At 63.6% G+C, this 18,975-nt stretch overlaps 1 protein-coding gene across 7 annotated transcripts in view; it reads left to right on the plus strand.

The window, feature by feature from the left end:
* Positions 1 to 9,553: 9,553 nt before the first annotated feature.
* The window catches only part of SBF1 (SET binding factor 1), an 86,020-nt gene continuing 76,598 nt past the window's right edge, over positions 9,554 to 18,975 (plus strand). For all 7 annotated transcript variants that reach the window (XM_030014398.2, XM_030014400.2, XM_030014402.2 and 4 more), the window contains exon 1: positions 9,554 to 9,712. In XM_030014398.2, the coding sequence (XP_029870258.1) occupies positions 9,562 to 9,712 (151 nt within the window). In that variant the 5' untranslated portion in view covers positions 9,554 to 9,561. The remainder of the gene's footprint in view (positions 9,713 to 18,975) is intronic.

Consider the following 18,975-nt stretch of genomic DNA (forward strand, 5'->3'; position numbering starts at 1 on the left):
AGGAGCCGAGCGGCCGCGGGAGGAGCCACGGGCGGGGGCAGCCCCGCAACGGCCCCGCACCCCCTCCCCGGCGCCGCATCCCCCCCCGGCACTGCACCCCCCCCCCCGGCTTCGCACCCCCCGACCCCGTACCCCCCCGCCAGCACCGCATCCCCCCCCGACCCCCCGCACCCCCCCCCGGCTCCGTGCACCCCCCCCCCCGGCCCCGTACACCCCCCCGGGTCCGCATCCCCCCCCCGGGTCCGCATCCCCCCCCCTCGGCTCTGCTTCCCGGCACCCGCCCGGCCCCGCCGCTCCCCCAGCGCCGGCCCCGGGACCCCCCCGGAGCGGGGCCGGGCTGGGATGGGGCTGGGGAAGCAGTCCCGGGGGGTTGGGATGGGATGGGATGGGGATGGGGATGGGGGAGCGGTCCGGGAGGGAGTGGGATGAGACCGGGATGGAGCTGGGGGAGCCACCCTAGAATCTGGGCTGGGGCTGATGTGGGGGGTCGGGGTACCCCCCCAGCCCCCCTGCCAGCCCCCTCCCCAACACCGCGGCAGCGGGGGCCAGCCCAGGCGGTGCTGGGCCCTGCCAGGCCCTGGGAGCCATGCTGTGCCACGTCGTGCCGCGCTCAGCCCTGCCAAGCCCCGCTGCCTGCCTCCCGCCTGGCACCGCGCGACGTCCCCAGGGCACCCCGACACCCCCCGTCAAGCACCCTGCATCCCGCTGCCGTGCCGAGGAGCTTGCGGCGGGGCAGACCCCCCCCCCCAGCTCCCCTCACTGCTCCCCACACTTGGGGGGCAAACCCAGGCTGGAGGACCAAGGCCGCATCCTGCCTCCCTTCCCCGGGCTGCGCGGGGAAGCCCGGTGCAGCCCAGTGCCCCCAGTTCAGCCAGCCCCACCTCTGCCCCACGCTGCCCGGGAGCCCTGTCCCCACGGGGGGCAGTACCCCGGCACCCCACGGCACTGCACCCGGCATCCGGCACAGCCCACGAGCGGGGCTGGAGCCGCTCTGCGGGGACGTGTGTCTGCACGCACCTTCTCCCAGGGCTAATTTAGGTTAATGTTTTTAAACATCACATGGGGCCTTCTAAAACAATTAAGGAATGTAATCCGCAGAGGTCAGACCAGTCCCGGCGTTCCCCCCGCAGGGGAAGCAGCTCGCCGAAACCGGGGGCGGTGGGGAGCCGCTGCTGGCAGTGCCCGGGGGGCACGGGGGGGTGGCAGGCATTTGGGGCTCGGGGTGCTGCTCCTCGAGCTGGGCAGCCGGAGCTCAGCAGGGGAGGGGGTCCCCGCCAGCCCCCCTCGATGGGCCCCCCCACCTCCTGCTCTGGGATGGGTTCTGGGTGTCCTTGGTGCCCACGCTGACGGGACGGGGACGGGGCAAGGAGCCCCCAGCACCCCAGGGTCCCCAAGGTGGGCTCCGGGTCCCAGAGTGGGGGTGCCCGCACCCCCTCCCCTGCCCGCTCCCCCCACCGCGGCCTCCCCAGGCCGAGGGGCTGGGGGCCTCCGCGTGCTCCGAATCGCTGGGATTCTTCCGCATTATCAGGACACAAAGGCTTCAAACACCCGGTCCCGGTGCAGGGGGATTTGCGGCAGCACCTGATCATGGGGTGGTGGGGATGGGGTGGGGGGTGATGGGGACAGACCCCCCCCCCCTTGAGCAGGGCTGCGGGTCCAGCCCCGGCCCACAGCGGTGCAGCCTTCCCCCCAGCGCCGTGGCCCCCGGCTCTCCGCGCGTCTCCCCAGGGGGAATTTCTGCGGCATGCCGGGCTCTTCCGCTTGTTTGTTGCTGGATTATCCCGGAGAGAAAGAAAAACGGGACGAAAACAACGCGGCAGAGCTGCGGGCAAGGGCACGCGGGGCCAAACACCTGGCACAACCCCGGCACGGCACACGCTACCGTGGGCCACCAATGCCCAAACCGCTGCCTGGAGCTCACCGCCACCGCAGCATCCCCATGGGCCGTGCTCCAGTGGGATGTCACCCTACGGTCCCTGGGGCTGAGCCCTGGCATGGCTCTGCCATGGTGCCGGTACCCCAAAGCAAACCCCAGGCAGTGCCATGCCACGCCATGCCGTGCTGGGGGTCCTGGCCGGGGCTCACCCCCAGGCACCTCCCAGGACCCTGCGCAGGTCCCCATCTGGATCTCGTGTGGGGCAGTGCCAGCCGCTGCCATGCCGGGGGACAAACCCGGGTCACCAGGGTCTGCAGCACCGGCGTGAGCCTGGGTGAGAGGAGGGGGCTCTGGCCAATTCACATCCACCTAACACAGGCTACTGGGGGGGGAGCCGCCCTCGCTGGCCAGTCGCCCCTTCCCATGCAGTCCCAAGGGCGGGGCAGGGGGTGAGTGGGAGGCTGGGGCTCAGCTGGGACCCCCGGCCCGCCTCGGCTCTGCGGCTCCGGGCACTGCCACGGAGCAGAGGAGCAGCAGGAGCAGGAGCAGGAGCAGGAGCAGGTCTCTCCACCAGTCCCTGCTCCAGGCGTGCGTGCTACCCCGGGGACACGGCAGAGTCACAGCTGAGCCCCTGCGGTCCTGCAGCAAGGGCAGAACAACCCAGCTCCCTGCCCTCCTCGGGGGATCACCACTCCTGGGGAGCTGGGAAGGACCCCGGGTCCTGCTTCACCACCCAGCTGTGCTGGATCCGGCCGTCGGCCTGCAGCCATCCCGGCAGAGCTCACCGCTGCCGCTGCGTCGGGTAACCCGGCATCTGGGCTCACCTGCACCCAGGGCCGAGCTGTGGTCGGACCCACGCCGGGAGCTGCCATCGCCCCGCCGCCCCAGCTCTCTGCTGGGGACGGGCAGCGCTTGCCCTCTCCCTCTCTCCTCAGAGGCAGCCTGGCTTCCAGCCATGGGAATCAATTGCGAAGTTTCAATTAGCTTAATTGCCTCCTGGCTGAGGCTCCAGGGGAGGGCGAGGGCAGAGAGCAGCGGCTGCAGCCCCGCTCCGCTCTTCCGCTCCCCAAAAAGCGCTTTTGGGGGCAGGTGTGTGGAACAGGAGCGGGGTGAGCTGCACCCCCGGCACGGCCCACGAGCACCCGCTGCGTCCCAGGGGGAAGGCGGGGGGGAGGCAGAGCGAGGTCCCTGCACCCTCCCTGCCCACCGGTCCCCTGGGGAAGGGGCTGCACGCCGAGGGGCCAGTACCCCATCGCCGAGCCCCTTGGGCCACATCCCCTGGGTACCCCCTGTTCTCCAGGGCGGCAGCATGGCCCGGGGGTCGGTGGAGCGTGGGGTGATGGGGGCTGCCCGGGGCGGGGGGCCGGAGCCACAGGGGCCTTGCCCGGGCCGGCAGCACCGCAGCCACGCGTGACGCAGGCGAGCAGGAAGGTAAACACACCTTTACCGCAGCTGCTGGGCCGGGAGCGATGGGTGCGGGAACGGGCGGCACCCTGCCCCGGCCACGCTGAATCACCTGTGCTCGCGCCGGAGCACCCAGGGCTTCTCTTGGTCCTCGCCTGGGCGCCGTGCTTCGCCCCACGTCATGGCTTCCCTCCTCATCGCGGCAGAGCCCGCCTGTCATGTCTGAGCCCCCCCAACATGGCAGGGCCCTCCGCACGGTGGCTGACCCCCAGACGTGGGGGCAACCGGAGGGGAGCCGTGCGGGCAGGGAGGGATGTGCTGGGGGGAGCTCGCTGGGGAATTCCTTCCCCTCCGAGCTGGGAATTTGGGGGAGTTCTCCCGAGGAGCCACGTGGAAACCTGCCAGCTGCCTCTGCCAGGGAGGGAACTGGTGGCAAGCGTCCCGCCAAAACCCAGCTGCTTGCGGCACGGCACCCGGCTTAGCCAGCAGTGCCCCAGGGTGAGGGCTCTGCCATCCAAAATGTGCCTACCCCTGAGCACCCCCATCTGCACTCCCCCTGGGGGCTGTGGGACCAAGAAGCAGCCGGGCAAAGCCTGCCAGCAGTGTGCGCATGGCCAGGACCCCCGGCCCCATCAATCCTCCCCCCCAAATAGGGCTGGGGGCATGCTGAGCCCCCCGAGGGTGTGGGAGGATGCCCGGTCCCGAGGCACCCGGGGTTTGCTGTGTCCCCGCAGCATTTCCAGAGCTCTCCCTGCCCAGTGTGGCACGGACGGGGACAAACCGGGCTCCTCCGCCCGCAGCCCCCGCTGCTGGGGGGGCACAGTGGGCGCTCCATCGCTAGCCCCCCCAGGCAGCAGCCCCAGCTTCCTCGGCTGCTCCTCCAGCTGCTCCAGCCTGGGAACAGCAGAGCTGGGGCACAGGGATGTCCAAACCCACCATTGCCTGGCTCTTCCCAAGGGGTTGTAAACCTGGACAAAGATTTCGGGTGCTGGTGGCCGACAAGGAGGCACAAGGCAGAGCCCCCCCACTCGTCCCAGGCATCCCTGTCCCGCTGCCGCTTGCTGAGCTGGAGGAGCAGGGTGGGAAGCGAGGTGAGCGGGCTCGCTGGCGGCAGGGTGGTGGGGAGACCGGCAGGAGGAGCGCGGGGCGCCGGGGACGAGCGATACCGTCCGGCTGAATCACTGCTAGGAACTGCCGAGGGATGAGCCGGGGGAACGCTGCTCGCACACAGCCACGGGCTCCAGATCTATGCCCCCCGCCAGGAAAACGGTGGCAGAGCCACGCTGGTGGCACTCGGCTCTGTGCCGCGGTTATGGGAAACGGCCAGAAAGAGCTGGGAGAGGGAAGGAACGCATCCTCTGGCCCTGCAAACACGGGGAGGGTCCCCAGGGTCCCCAGCATCCCCAACATCCACAAGGTTCCCAGGGTCCCCAGCATGCCCAGGGTCCTCAGGGTCCCCAGGGACCTCAGCGTCCCCAGGGTCCCCACAGAAGGGACCAGCCCTGGGGAAAGCAGGGAGAGGGGCACAAAGCACCATTGCTGAGACAAGAGCCAGCTGAGGGGTGCGGGGCAGACAGCAGTGGGACACTTGCCTGGGTGCTGAGGGGGTCCCACTGCACGTGGGCTCAGGGTCATGGGCACAGCCTCCGGCCGAGGCTGCCCTGAGCAGCAGATTGCCAGGGACGGGGGCTGTGGCCAGGATCCGTCCTTCCCCCAGCACCCACTGCTGACTTTGCCATTCCCCATGGAGGGACCCGTGGGGGGCAGCTCTGGGACCCAGACACCCAGGCAGGGGTGCAGCCCGGGGATCCCCTGCCCTCCGCCACAGGCATGGGGACCCCAGCACAGCCCCTGACACCCTGTCACCCACTCTGGGCAGGGCTGGGCCTCCCTCTAGCAGCAGTGGCTGTGGGGCCATGAGAAGCCCCCAGCCACACGGCACCCGTGGGTGCAGCGGGGCTGGGGACCTACAGCATGGCAGGGAGGCCACGGGTCCGGCATCACTCCCACCGTGGCAGTCCCACAGCCAGTGCCCAGCCGGGTGTGCTCCACCGCAGGATCTGGCCCCACGGCATTGGCTTGGGGCATCAGGGGGTCGGGGCGGGTTGGCTGCGGGGCTGCTCCTGTCCCTGCCCTGCGGAGCTGGGGCTGTGGCTGTCCCCGGGGGCACCACGGGCAGGGAGCCGGGGCTGCGCACGGAGCCCCGGAGCACCCAGAAGTTACAGCCGTGCTGGAAGCAGCTCATGGCCCGACCACGGGAGGGTCCCGGGCATGCAGCCGCGGCTGGGGTCTGCACGTGGGTCCCCTGTGCACCTGCCCCTGTGCCTGTCCCTGCACCCCGTGCCATAGGGCTCCCTGCGCCCGCTGCTGCTGCTGCCACCGCGGGTTCCGCGGGCGGGCAAGACCGTGGCCCACTCAGCTGGCACCAGTTGCTGCCGGTGCCGACCCCTGCCAGTGCTGATGACCACTGGTGCCTATCCCTGCCAATGCCTATTGCTGCCGGCGGCCCCGCACCCCTTCCACCCTGGCACAGGGCAAGATGCACCCCATGCACATGTCACCCTCGGGGGCTCCCAGGGCAGCTCAGCCTGATTTCCCCATTCCCACCCTCCGGCACAGCTCCAGTCCCACGTCCCTGCTGTCACCCTCTGCGGGGAGCTTCCCACTGCCTGTCTGCGGGGCCGTCCCAGGGCTGCCGCCCTGCCGGCGGTCAGATGGCCACCTTGGCGCTTCGCCCAGCGCCGTGCCGCCGTCCTGCGAGACTGGACCCGGCCCCCATCCCTGCTGTGTCTGGCCCGACCTGTGTCTCCCCCTCGGCTGCCGGCTGCCGCAGAGGTGACCTCGCTGCCTCCGAGCTGGGTCTGAGCTGGGATCTGGCTGCAGCCCCAGTGCCAGCGGGTGCCCACCAGCTCTGCAGCCCCAGCAGGACTGGCACCACCGTTGGAGCAGGAGGGTTTGCCCGCAGCAGCACCTGGCCTCCTGCGTGGGGATGCAGGGATGTGGGGACGGCCACCCTGGTGCCAGACCCACAGCCAGCCCTGTGGATCGGGGATGCAGCCCTTGGCACGGCGGTGGTGGAGCCCCGGGCCTGGGAGACACAGCGCAAGCCCTGGAAAGAGGCCGAGGGCTGAGCAACACTGGCACGGGAGCGTGGCATGGGTGCGCTGAGCTGGGCGGCACGGGGACACTGGTGACTCGGTGCCACTGGGCACCCGCTGCCCCAGAGCCGTGGGACCCAGTGTCCCCAGGAATACCCCCGCGCCCCCGTGCCGTGGGACCGTGTCCCTGTCTCAGGGTGGGGGCTGCGCAGCGGCACGGCGCTGCCCCGGCATGGGAGCGGGCACTGGCCCAGCGTGGGGGACCCGTTCCCAGTGGCTTGTCCCGGTACGGCACAGCTCAGGGCGTGCAGCACCTCCGGCCAGGCCAGCACCCAGGGGTCCCCCAGCTGCCCCCGCCCCAGCACCCTGGGGCTGGGGCTCACAGCCCTGAGCCAGGACCGGGGTGTCCGGACACCTCTGCCCTGTGCTCCACGGTGCAGCCCGCTGTGGCCGCGGTGCAGCGAGGCACGAGGGAGCAGTGGCAAACTGGTGATGCTGGAAAGCAAAGCCAATGGGTGACTCGTGGGGAAGAGGAGGAAAACACAGAGACTGCCGTTATAAACTGGGGTTCATCCTGATTTGCGCTTGGGGAGGGTGCCCCCACCCACTGCCCTGCACGGCATGACTGGCAGTGCTTGTCACAGGCGTAGCACAAATACCGGGAGGAGCGGTGGTGGTGCTGGGGCTGGTCCAGCCAGTGTGGTGCCTGTCCTGGCAGCGGGGCTCCGGTGGGACCCTATAGTGGTGCCCAGGGCAGGGAGACAGGGGCCAGGCTGGTGCCAGCGGCACGGAGCCGCACATGCCCTGGCACGCAGCGGCCGGTGACGCCAGGGCGGCAGGAGGTGCAAGGACCGTGCAGGATTGCATCACGCCCACGCTGGCCGGGGAGTGGGGGTGTGAAGGGGACCCAATTCCGTGGGGAGCTGCTGGGGCTGGCCATGCCCTGCACCCCGAGCACCCCTCCCAGCCGGGGGGACCCCAGGGACACCGGGGAGAGGGAGATGCCATTTGCCGGAGTCTGCCCTGCCTGTCTGGGTTCTGCACCCCCTGCCCATGGGGACCTGCAGGATCCTGCCCAGCCCCGGCATCCCCCTGCCCAAAGGGATCAGCAGGACATTTTCCCTACATCCCATAGTTCTGCCTCCCCTATTTCTATGTCCCACATGCCTTTTCTCCATCCCCTCTGCCTGTACCCTGCTGCGGCTGGGCACATGAGGGTCCGGCCGAGGGGAGCCCCGAGGGGCCGGGAAGCTCCCAGGGCCGCTGCTACCCGCCGGGTTTGGCACAGCCGGACTCTGCCGGGCTGGCAGCTGCCTGCAGGCAGGGCTGACCCGCTCCTGCCTTCACTTGGCCGGTGCCTGCCGGCCGGAGGGGCAGCGTGTGCCCGGCTCAGGGGCCGAGGCCAGGCGGTGCCGAGCTGCCCCCCCATCCCGCACGCACCCCACGTCCCGCTCCCGTGTGGGAGTGGGAACGGGGATTTTCTTCGATGAATCATCCCCTGCTCTGGCAGCGGCTGTGCCGTGGCGTGTGCCCGCCGACCCTGCTCGCCGTGGGACGGTCACGGCCGTGGGCAGCTGTGCAGAGGGTCCTGCCCCGGGACCCCCGGACACGTACCCCAGCCCCGGCACAGGGCAGCTCCAGGGCACGGCGGCGGCTGCTGCCACGGGACGAGACGGGACAGGACGGGACAGGACAGCCACGCTGCAAGTAGGGGCTGCTGCTGTGGCCGATGCTTCGGCTCTTGGGCCGGTGGCACCGCAGGACTGTGCCAGGGCACGCTGCCGCTGGCACCCCTGGCACGCTGCGTCCCCCCGGCCCTGTCCCCGCAGGTGGCCTTGTGCCAGGGTGGCTGGAAAAGGACGTGGGCCCCGCGTGCCGGTGGGAGCTGCCGGGGACCAGCGACGGCCAGGACGGACTCAGCACCGTGGTAGGGACCAGCACCGGCACCGGGCCTTGGCTGCTGGACAGGAGCTGCCCACACGGCTGCGGGGCTGCAACCCGGCCCTCCGAAGGCCTGATCCTGGCTCTGGCCGGGCCGGTGTGGACTCGGCACTGCATCCTGACGGAAGCCCCAAACCCTGCAGCATGTCCCACTGTCGGTGGGGGTGAGGGGCTGCACAGCCCCCATCCCCACCCCCCCGTGTGTCCTGGCACCCCACGGGCAGCTGCGAGGGATGGGGTCACCGCGCCCCAGGATCCTGTCCCTCCTGGGGGGGTGCTGTGCCGTGGGGGTGCACACCCGGGGGGCTGTGCACACCTGTGGGGGCCGTGCACAATGGGGGTGTCGTGCGCAGCTGAGGGGGGCCGGGTACCCTGGGGACGTTGCGCACCCAGGGGGCTGTGCACACTTGAGTGACCGTGCACGTGGGAGCTGTGCACACTCAGGGGCCACGCACACCTGGGGGGGCCGTACACACCGGGGGGGGGGCAGGCACACCCAGGCACCCTGCAGGGGGTGTACTCCCTGGGGGGCTGTGCACAGCGAAGGGGGCTGTGCAAAATGGGGGGGTGCATGCACACCGCGGGGGGGGGGGGGGGGTGTGTGCTTGCACACCAGAGGGCCATGTACGTATGGGGGCTGTGCATACCAGAGGGGAGGACATGCACACGGGGGGGTGGCGACGTGCATACCGGGGGGGGGGGTTGTGCACACCAGTGGGCCATACACATTAGGGGGGCCCTGAATGCCGGGGCGGGGGGCGCTGAGCACACTGGAGGAGCATACACAGCGGGGGGGGTGGGGGGGGGTGTCCGCGCACACCGTGGGGGGTCGTGGACATTTCGGGGGGGGGGGGAGCGTGCACACTGCAGGGACGCCATGCACGCTGGGGAGGGACCTGTGCGCGGCGTGGGGAGGGGGGGGGGGCGGGCGGTGCACACTGCAGGGCCGTGCACACCGGGGGGGCGGGGGCTGTACACAGCGGCGGGCCGCGCACGCCGGGGGTCCCCGCACACGCGCGTCCGTGCCCACCCGTGGCCGGCGCAGCCCGCGGCCGCCGCCCCGCCCCGCCCGGGGAACCCCGGTGCCGCGGCCCCGCCCCTCCAGGCCCCGCCCCCTCCTCCCGCCGCGCCCCGCCCCCTCCCCGCCCGGCGGGCCCAATGGGGTGCGGCGTCCCGCCTCCCGCGGCGACGGCGGCGCAGGCGCAGTGCGGGCGGGCCGGGCCGGCCGCGCGAAGGGCCAAGATGGCGGCGGTCGGCGGGGTGCGCGGGCGGGCGGGGAGCGCGGCGGCGGCGGCGGGGGGGGCTGTGAGCGCGGCGACAGCGGCCGCCGCCCCCGCCATGGCCCGCCTGGCCGACTACTTCGTCCTGGTGGGCTACGACCCCGGCAAGCGCGGTGAGCGGCGGCGCGGGGCCGGCGGGGGTGCGACCGCTGTCACCCGCCGCGGGGGAGGGGCGCGGGCGGCGCCACGCGTGGGGCCGCGGAGTTGAGGGGAGGGGGGGGGAGCGGGCGGACAACGGGTCCACGCGGGGTCGCGCCGGGCGGGGGGTGCGGGCCGCGCCCGCGCGACGTGGCGGGCGCCCGGCCGGGCCCACGGGCGGGACCGCGGCCGGTACCGGGGGCGGCCGCTGCAGCGGTGGGGGGCGGGGTGCCTGAGGGAGCGGCCGCCGGGGTCCTTCAACCGGGCGGGCCCGGCGGGGCTGCCCGCCTGCCCCGGGAGGCGGCCCGGCCCGGTCCGGTCCGCGGAGCGGGACCGTGGGCGGCACCGGGCAGGGCTCAGGCCGCTTCCCCCCGGGCCGGTTACCCACCCCTCGCCACCGCGAAGCCTCTCACTGCCCCGCCGGGGGAGAAGGGCCGGCGCTGGGTGTGCGCAGCTCCAGCTGCCCCATCCCCGGGGCTTAGGTTTGCCCGTTCACCGGCAGCCAGAAACGCTTGTGCGTGGTTCTGCCAATTTACAGTTTCTGTAATTTTAGAGGCCTTCCCGCCCCCCCCCAGCCATCGTCGAGCCGTCACCGCTCCGGAAGCGGCGGCTGGCGTTGGTTTGGGGTGGGGGGATTTCTGCCCTCCGCTTGCTGGGATGCGGTGGGGGGGGCTGACCAAAACCCGCCTCGGACGGGGACGTCGTGCCCGGGTGGGTGCCGGGCTGGCGTTTGTCTGACGCCGCTGCCTCGGAGGCTCCCGACCCACAGGTCTGTCGAAAGACTTCGTCCCTCTGTCCTCGGCCCACGCCTGTTCTTGTCTTCGGGTGATGGGGGTGGTTGTCTTGGTCGTGGGGGTTTTATTTGTCTGGGGGTTCTTTCCGTGATGCTTTCTTCTGCCTTCCTGCGCCCAACTGGTTTTGGTAAAAATGAGGTTTGTTAGCGTTATAAATGAGGCTAAGTTTACCTAAAATAAGGACTTTCTTGCAGAACGCACAGCGAGAGCGTCTGTTTCCCAAATTGCACATTCGCAGAAGAAGAGGCTGTTGGCTGGAGTTGTTTTAAGTGCGTGCTTGGAGCTGAGGAGAGGGAATCCTTTTCCATGCAGCGCCTGTTAAGCCGTGGGTTTGATTATTACGGGAAGTTGTTGAGGCTGAGAGCTTAGTTAACATTCACAGCGGCTGCACGGTCGTACAGATACGAGTGTTTGCAATGCTCAGTGCAGATCCCAACACCCGTCACTGGTCCTGTGTCTCTCTGGTTCCGGAGCAGGCTGGGGCTCCCCTGGGGAAGGCAGGAGCTCTGGGTAGCGTGGCATGCATCTCCGATAAAGGTCCAGTTTCGGGAAAGCGTTTGGGCTGGAGGGCAGGCAGCCCGGATCAGAGTTCTGATGTTTTCTGAGTAGCATCTGATCATGTGGCAGGGTGTTTTATTATTATTATTGCATGCATCATCCCCCAGCGTCCCAGCATCCCATAGCACCAGGGTGGGAAGGAGTTGCTCTCTTCCCCCCAGTGCCCTCAGGTCAGACTCTGCCTGCGGGAGGTGGACTGCCCAGGGCTGCACCGTCTGGGAGCAGATGTGGCGGCCTCTCTGGGAGCGAATGGAGGGCTGGGGCGATGCTTTGCAGCTGTACTGTCTTCACCTCACTTCTGAGCGCTGTCTCTGGGGCCTCTGAGCATTTCCTTCTGCATCTTCTTGCTCATCTTGCCCTCCCTTGCGGAACTGCGGCTGATATTTGCAGCGTAAAACTGGTGGTGGTTTGTAGTGGTTAGTAAATGACAGGGATGGAGCAGGTGAGCACTTAAGTCTTGTGTTCCTTGTCTTGAGACTCGGCAACCTAAGTTTCAGAAGGGAACAATAAATGGCACGCATCTTCCTAGTGTCATTTGAGGCTTGTTTGGGGAAGATGGATAGTGCTCTGAGGTGAAGTGGTTAATTGCAGTGGGACGTTAAAAACGAAAGAGCTCACAATTAATGAATTGTATTCCTCTGACTTAAATGTTCACTTTTAAAATTTTAAATCTCATCTGTAGCATACAGGCCAGAGAACTGAGCTGAACACACTTATGTTTGGGCTCGTACAGACCTTGGCAAAACATCCAACCTTGACTTGGAAACCATTAGCAGGTTTTGGTAGTATAAAAACCCGCCACCAGCTGCAGCACTTGGCCGGTGGTGACTGTCCCAGTAAAAATGTGTCTGTGTCTAGCCCAAACCTGCCTGAGCTCAGCTGCTGGCCTTGGGTTTGAGAGGCCCTTGAACCAGAAGGCATAGGTATGGTGTTATTAGCTCTGCTCCCAGCAAAATCCTTTTAGATTATAGTCCTGTTTTATTTAGCGATGTAGCTGAAAGTTGCAGGCCTTTCCTAGGTTGTGTTTTGGCTGAGCAGAGCTGCTTGAGGTCTGCGGGGCTGCCGCTTCCTCGTGATTTTGGATGGAGATGTCGGCACTACCTCGGGGCCCGCAGGGGTCACTCCGCAGCCAAGGGTGTTTGTCTGTGGTAAGAAGTGGCTGTGATCTACTCCGCTTTGTACAACTCAAGTGGGCTTTTTGCCCCTGGCTGCTGGCGCGTCAGAGAATTCAGGACCTCTGTCGGGGGTGGTCGACAGAAGACATGCAGCGGTCTTCCTCAAGCACGGCAAAGCTACGAGGTGGGGAGGTGTGTCCAGGACACTGTGGGGAGCTTCTGCTGCAGAGCCCGAGCCTCCTTGCTGCTGAGATAATGCAGTCACAGGTGACCTCGCCGGGGTGAGGTACCCAAGAGTCGGGGCATCCTCCGCCAGAGAACGACGCTGGCCAGCACCGCGTAAACGTCTGTTCGGGTCAGGAACAGCTAAAGCAAAACCCCTTCCCATCCCAGTTTGCAGGTGCCCAAGTGCTCTCCCGAGCTATGTGACGGGCGGTTTGAAGCAAGACGTGTGTCCAAGTGATGTGCCAAGCCTTCCCAAGCACCCCCAAGGATCCCTCTGCTAAGGATGTGAAGATTGACCGATACCGGTTATGTGATTTTGGGGATCAATATGGCAACACTTATTCCCTGCGTGCTGTCCTGTTTTCGCATTCCCCCTCCCTACAGGGAGCTTAGATAATGTTTGGAGGAAGGGCACGCAGCTCTCATCTGTGAATGACTAATTGCTTTACAGGTTGGGTTAGTCTCGGCAGAGCCGTAGCCTGGGCGGCAGGCTGCTGCTGCCGCGGCTGTGCCATGTTGTGCCAGCACCTCCCTGCCAGCTGTAAACAAACTGGGACTGAATGCTGCAGGGGGGAACCGGGGGGGGGGGGCTCAACTGCACGAGAGCTGGATGGGACCCTTGGTGCAGGCAGGGAGGGGGCTCTGCTCTGCCCGCAGCCTGGACGGGTGCATTCGGCAGAGACATGTTTGCATGCGGCAAGGCACTGTGGCTGCTGAGGAGTTCATGTGCAGTAGGATTAATGGTCATGCAGGGATGGGTTTGCAGTTGGGGATGGTGAAAGGAGAAGGTCTGTTGGGGTAGTGGGAGCTGAGGTACCTCTGCATCATCTCCAGAGATAGAATTATGGAATCATGGAATGGTTTGGGTTGGAAGGGACCTTTAAGGGTCATCTAGTCCAACCCTCCTGCAATGAGCAGGGACATCTCCACTAGATCAGGTTGCTCAGAGCACCGTCCAACCTGACCTTGGATGTTTCCAGGGATGGGGCATCTACCACCTCTCTGGGCAACCTTTGCCAGTGTTTCACCACCCTCATCGTAAAAAATTTCTTCCTTATATCTAGTCTGAATATATCCTCTTTTAGTTTAAAACCATTACCCTTTGTCCTCTTGCTACAGGCCCTACTAAAAAGTTTGTCCTGATCTTTCTTATAAGCCCCCTTTAAGTATTGGAAGGCCGCAGTAAGATCTCCCTGGAGCCTTTTCTCCAGGCTGAACAACCCCAACTCTCTCAGCCTGTCCTCATAAGGTGTTAACATAGCTCAGCGCACTTTTGTTGGAACAAAACTGAAAGCAAGAGAGATGGGCTTGAGGGCTGGAGTGGGGCGGCAAGCGGGGATTGGCAGAGCCAGCTTGGGGCTGGTTGGAGGCGCTGGGTGCTGCAATGGTGGAGTCTGGCATGTCTGCAATGTTTGCTGGGGTTTACAGTTGGCATCTGCTCCTGGTGCAGAGTGTTATCTTCCTGAAGGGGCCCAGTCCTCCCTGTCACACGCAGGCTCACGATTATGACCGCTGGAAGCAGCGTCTCTGCTGGCGTTCTGCTCATCTGGAAGGATGAGAAAAGGGACTGCTAACTCTTTCAAGAAACGTGTTGTCCAGCTGTGAAACTGGTGTCTTCATGGTACAGCGTGAGATCCTGCAGCCGACCGATGTGACCATGAGTGGGGCCAGCAAGCGGGCAGGCATCCGGCCACTTTTCCTCCAGTTTTGTGAGCCCAGCTCCAGTGTGCTGAGCCACTAGGTTGCAGGGGGTTGCATTGAGGGAAGCAGAGCACCGACACGCTACAGTGAGAAGAAGCTGCGGCTGCCTGACACTGATGTCCGTGTGTCCCGGTTGGTTATGACTGCAGCCACGGTTGCTGTACACCGAGCCAGCTCCTGCATCTGCGCGCTTGTGTCGGGAGAGGGGCTGCGTGCTTCCGGGGCTCCGGGTAAATGTATGGAGTTAAATGTGCCCCGGCAGCGGGAAATGAGTCCTTTCATATATGAGTGTTTGTCATATTGTGTCATGATTGCTCACATTATTCTCTGTAAATGGAGGTTTTTAAATCTCTTGGCTCTTATCATTAATGCAGACAAATGACTGCTTTGCAAAGCCAGGACTTCTGGCTGCTTTTTGCCTCGAGATCTGAGAGCTTTTTCTCTGTGCATCTCCCATGGCCTAAGAGTCCAGAGCAGCTCAATTTCAAAACATGTTTAGCATGGATGAAGGGCTTATCTTGGAGTTTTCTGTATGGAGCACTGAATGAGGCATGGCCTCTTCCCTGTGGGGAGTTAGAAAACAGACAAACAAACAAAAAAAGAAGGGGGATTTAGAATACACGCATTTCTGAATAAGCCATTGATGATCTGCTGCTGTTTCTGTCCATGTCTGAGTTTGCAGCTGTCCAGCCCTCCCCAACCCTGGTGTTTGCTGGTTGCTGCAGGTTCTGGCCAAACCTCTGAGGTTCCCCCTCTCCCAGGTAAAAATGCAGCAGGGGAAGAGGGAAAGCCCTTCAGCTGGGCAGGTGGTAGGTGATGGGAGCTGAGGCCCCCAGCTCAGGATCTCCTTGGGTTTTCCCCGGTGGATTGCCATGTTTGCTCAAACCTTGGGTGTACTCTTGGAGGCCCGGAGTGATGGCAAGGCCACGCGGCATCGTTTGTTCCCCCATGGGATGGCAACCCTGCGTGTCCTCGGTGGCATGCCCCAGTGCTTGCTGCACCACTGCCTGACCCCAGGCTTGCTTCTGTGGGGTTCGCCGCCCCGGCTGAGCAGTGTGCTGGTAGATGCAGACCCTCCTGCAATGCCTGCTGCTGTCTGAGCCAAAAATGAGATTGCTGCTGCTTCCCAAGGCCCGGACAGCCTGGGAGGAGTGCTGGTTTTCTGTGAGGGGGTAGTGGCTAGTGTGGAGGATGGTGAGGCTGCTCAGAGGCCTTGTCTGGGCTGGGGAGGTTATAGCGTTTTCTGTATTTCTTTGCAGTTGTGCAGACTGGAGTGTCATGGCACATTTAGCGTACTCTTGCTGTACTGAAACGTAGCTCCTTCAGAATGCCTTGCTGTTCCTGCAGTCGGGGCTGGGGTTTGGACACGTTAATTCTGGTTTTGAGCTTCTGTGGGAGGTAAGGGTGGATGTTGAGAGGAAACTGCCTCCGTGCTTGGTGCTGTCTCTTTCCGTGAAGTCTTTGATGCAGCTTCTGGCGCTGCAGGCCCCGTGCAGACGGTCTGAGGAACGAGGGCGCAGGCGTGATGCATCCTGCTCTCCTCAGAGGTGCTTGCAGCTCCTCTGCCTCTCAGGCTTTCGCTGCGCAGCTGGAGCCAATGCCTGGAGCGAGGAGCTAATGCTGAAAGCCAGAGAAGCTGAAGTAAACCCACTGGGCAGAGGAGAGCTCTCATGGCTTGTCCTGCTACTGTCCCACCTGTGTTTTGAGTTGTTTTTCAGCCTGGGAGTGCCAGTCTCTCTGCTGCTGCAAGATGTCCATGCAGCTCTCGCTGGTGGGAGGCATTTCTAACTGGCAGTAAAAATACGCTTCGTTCTGTCATGTGTGGACCTGGCCAAGTGACTCATCGGTTTGACTCAGACTGGATTCTTGTAATGCACACATCTAGCAAAAAAACCCCATACGTTGAAATGCCTCCAGTGGTTGCTAACAGTGAGCTCTGTTTGCTATACAAATATTTGCAGAGAGGACCTCAGAAAGAGAGGATGTAATCCGTGTACACGCCATATGTAAAGCTGCCTGTCTTCTGTCCAGTTACCTGGCTGCTTGAAAGGAGAGAGTATTGCAGCGATCGGCGTGGATGCCTGTCGAAGGGGGTCACCCTACTCCTGGCAGCTGCCAGCCCCCACGCCACAGCATCCCAGCTGCACTGGTCGGTCTGGGAACTGCAGCTCCTCTGAACCCAGATGCTCTATTAATACTGGTCTCGTTTTCTTTGAACTTTTGCCCAGGAAGAGAGGCTCTGTGTGCTGTGGATCAAAAACCAGGGAGTCAGATGCTTGACAGTGACGTGGGATTAGATCTTCCTTCAGCCAGTGCCAGGTCTGATAGATAGAGTGGTGGGTTTAGTCCAGCAGCGCCCTGTCTTCACTGGGTCTCAGTACTTATGGTTTCCTTGAGGTACTTTTGTAGATCAGAAAAGATTAATCCCACGGTTGCATGAGACAGCAGGCCCTGAAAGCCATCACTTGTGCCGTGTGGACTCTGCTGCTGTTTCTTCATGGTTGTGTAAGTCCATCCTTGTTGGGCCAGCAGCATGGTGCTGGCAGGGCATAGGTGTGAATGCTCTAGCTGTCCTGGCAGTAGAGCCGCAGCCTGTCTTCTGCTGCCGTCACGGGCACACCAGCGCCTGCGTGGGTGCTGCCGGGCGATAGTCTCACAGCTTCTGAAACCCTCTTGGGCTCACTGGGCCCTGCAAGCTCGTCGCCAGCCTGCACACGAGCTGCGGCTGCGCCCGGGGCGTGCTGGCTGGCATCAGGCCTTGCTCGGGTGCCTGTTTCCTGCTGCGCTGCGGTCTGCGCAGGAACGGCGAGGTCTCTCTTCTCTCCCTGCCACCACATCTCCCTACCCTGTACCTCTTTCTGTGGCTGTTTCCTGTCACTGCTGGAGCTTGGTTCGGTTGACACGTGCCGGCAGCCTCTCCCGGAGGTGCCGGGGCAGCCGGAGCCCCTGGGGCTGTCTTGTGCAGTCGGCAGCTCTGTTTCCCAAAGGTCACTGAGTGGGATGATGCTTTGAAATGGTCTAAATATGGCACAAGAAGCATCTCAGTGTAAAGCTTTCCACGTGCTCACCTCTGAGTTGTAAACCTGTGATGTTGCTTAAGACGAGATGGAAAATTCTCTCTACTCCATCTTGGGTGATCGTCCTTTTTCAGGGGGGAATAAATATATTTTATATCAGTGTGGGATGAGTTGTTTTGGGCCTGGAGCAATACCTATGCAGGATAAATTGGCACGAATGCTTTAATCCTCTGGTCTAGTCGTTTCTCCCCCTTTTGTGAGGAGATTCTCCCGTGGCCTGCTGGATTTCACTGCCAGAAACTCCTGTTGTGACCGTCGCCAAGAGGGCAGCTGGTGTTTGCGTGGCTGCGTAACACCTGTGTCACAGTTTTGGGAGAGTGGGTGAACATGAGGAGAAGCATCAGTCTGAAACATGCGTTGTAACCAGATTCTTGAACTGTTAGTAATATTTTGTTTACTGCCAGTGACAATTTTGCAAATTTCTTTTTTGTTTCTCTCACTTGAGCTGGTATGAGCTCAGTGTGAGCAGGAATCTGAAGACTGTTTGCAGCAAGTTTCATTTTCCCGTTTCTTCTAGTGCTGGGATGCTAGGCTTGAAAAGCAGCTGCGGTTTTATGGATGCTAAAAAGACAAACAAAACCGACTTGGCTGGAGGTAGAAATGTGCCCTGGAGTTCCCCAGGCTGCCCAGCTGTATGCCCTGTGGGAGCTCCTGCTGCGGTGCTGGGGCAGGAGGAGGAGTCCACCATGAAAACCCCTTCAGTTTGGTTACCCCAAGATGCCTGGGGGGATCAGAGGAGCGGTGGGGCCGTGCTGCTGACCCTGGGGAGCTTTTTCTTCACCTCTTGCTGTGATGGTGTCATGAAGCCTTCTGGGGCCGGGCTGCTTGTCTTTTTCTCTCTGTGGTTATACAGCTTTTGACCACTAAATACTCTTGTTATGTCAAACCAGACACTGAGAGCCTGCAAGTGCCTCGGGGCAGGGATCACCCTGCTTCTAGGAATGTATCTTTCCAATATCTGAAGGGTGTTCATCCCTTCCAGTTTTGCAACTGGAAAAAATGAGGCAGGGAGGGTTTGGTGAAGGTGTCAGCAGTTACTGGTGGGAAGGGGCAGGCGGTGGAGGTCGGGTGTGTGGAAGAGCAGTGTGTGAGGGCCCTTCATCTCCCAGGAGTGAAGGCCTTTCTCTTGCACTGATTCAAATCGTTTTTTGTTTGTGGTGTGGCTCAAAAGTGCCACGTGTCAGTTTGCAGGGAACAGCCTGCATATTTGGCAGCTGTTGCTGCCTTGTAACTGAGATTTGGATAGTCTTGCACGTTATTTTTATGTTTCTGAATGCTTTTTGATCAAGATGATGCAGCAGGAAGCTTTCTGGGGAGGAGAAACCAAGTCTCTCTGTCTCTGTTCATTTGACGTATTTTTGTGTTGTGGGTAGCTGTAGGAAGCGGAGCAGAAAACTAGTCAGGCTGCTTACCTCTTCTCTGTATGGCATTTTCCTCCCCAAACCAGAGGGCTCCCTGATTGCCCGGATAACTGCGCTTCTCAGTCTGGCGGAGTCGCATTCTTTCCAAAGATGCCGCTCTGGCATTGAAGCCGAGAGAAGGATCAGTGCCCTTCTGGAGGTGCCGTTCGCCCTGCCCTAGGCTTGGACCTCTTCTGACCTGAGGGATGACAACCGTGATGCACTGCTGGGACTCGGCCCTCCGGCTGGAGGGAAACACCTCCTGCAGACCCCAGGGCGAGTCCGGGTCCTTCTGCCCACCTACGCTGCCTCCACGGGCAGCACTGGCCAGCCTAGTGTGCACCAGTCTTCTCGGCAGCCTCCAAGTC

Source organism: Aquila chrysaetos, chromosome 5 (assembly GCF_900496995.4).
Source record: "Aquila chrysaetos chrysaetos chromosome 5, bAquChr1.4, whole genome shotgun sequence".
NCBI lineage: Eukaryota > Metazoa > Chordata > Aves > Accipitriformes > Accipitridae > Aquila > Aquila chrysaetos.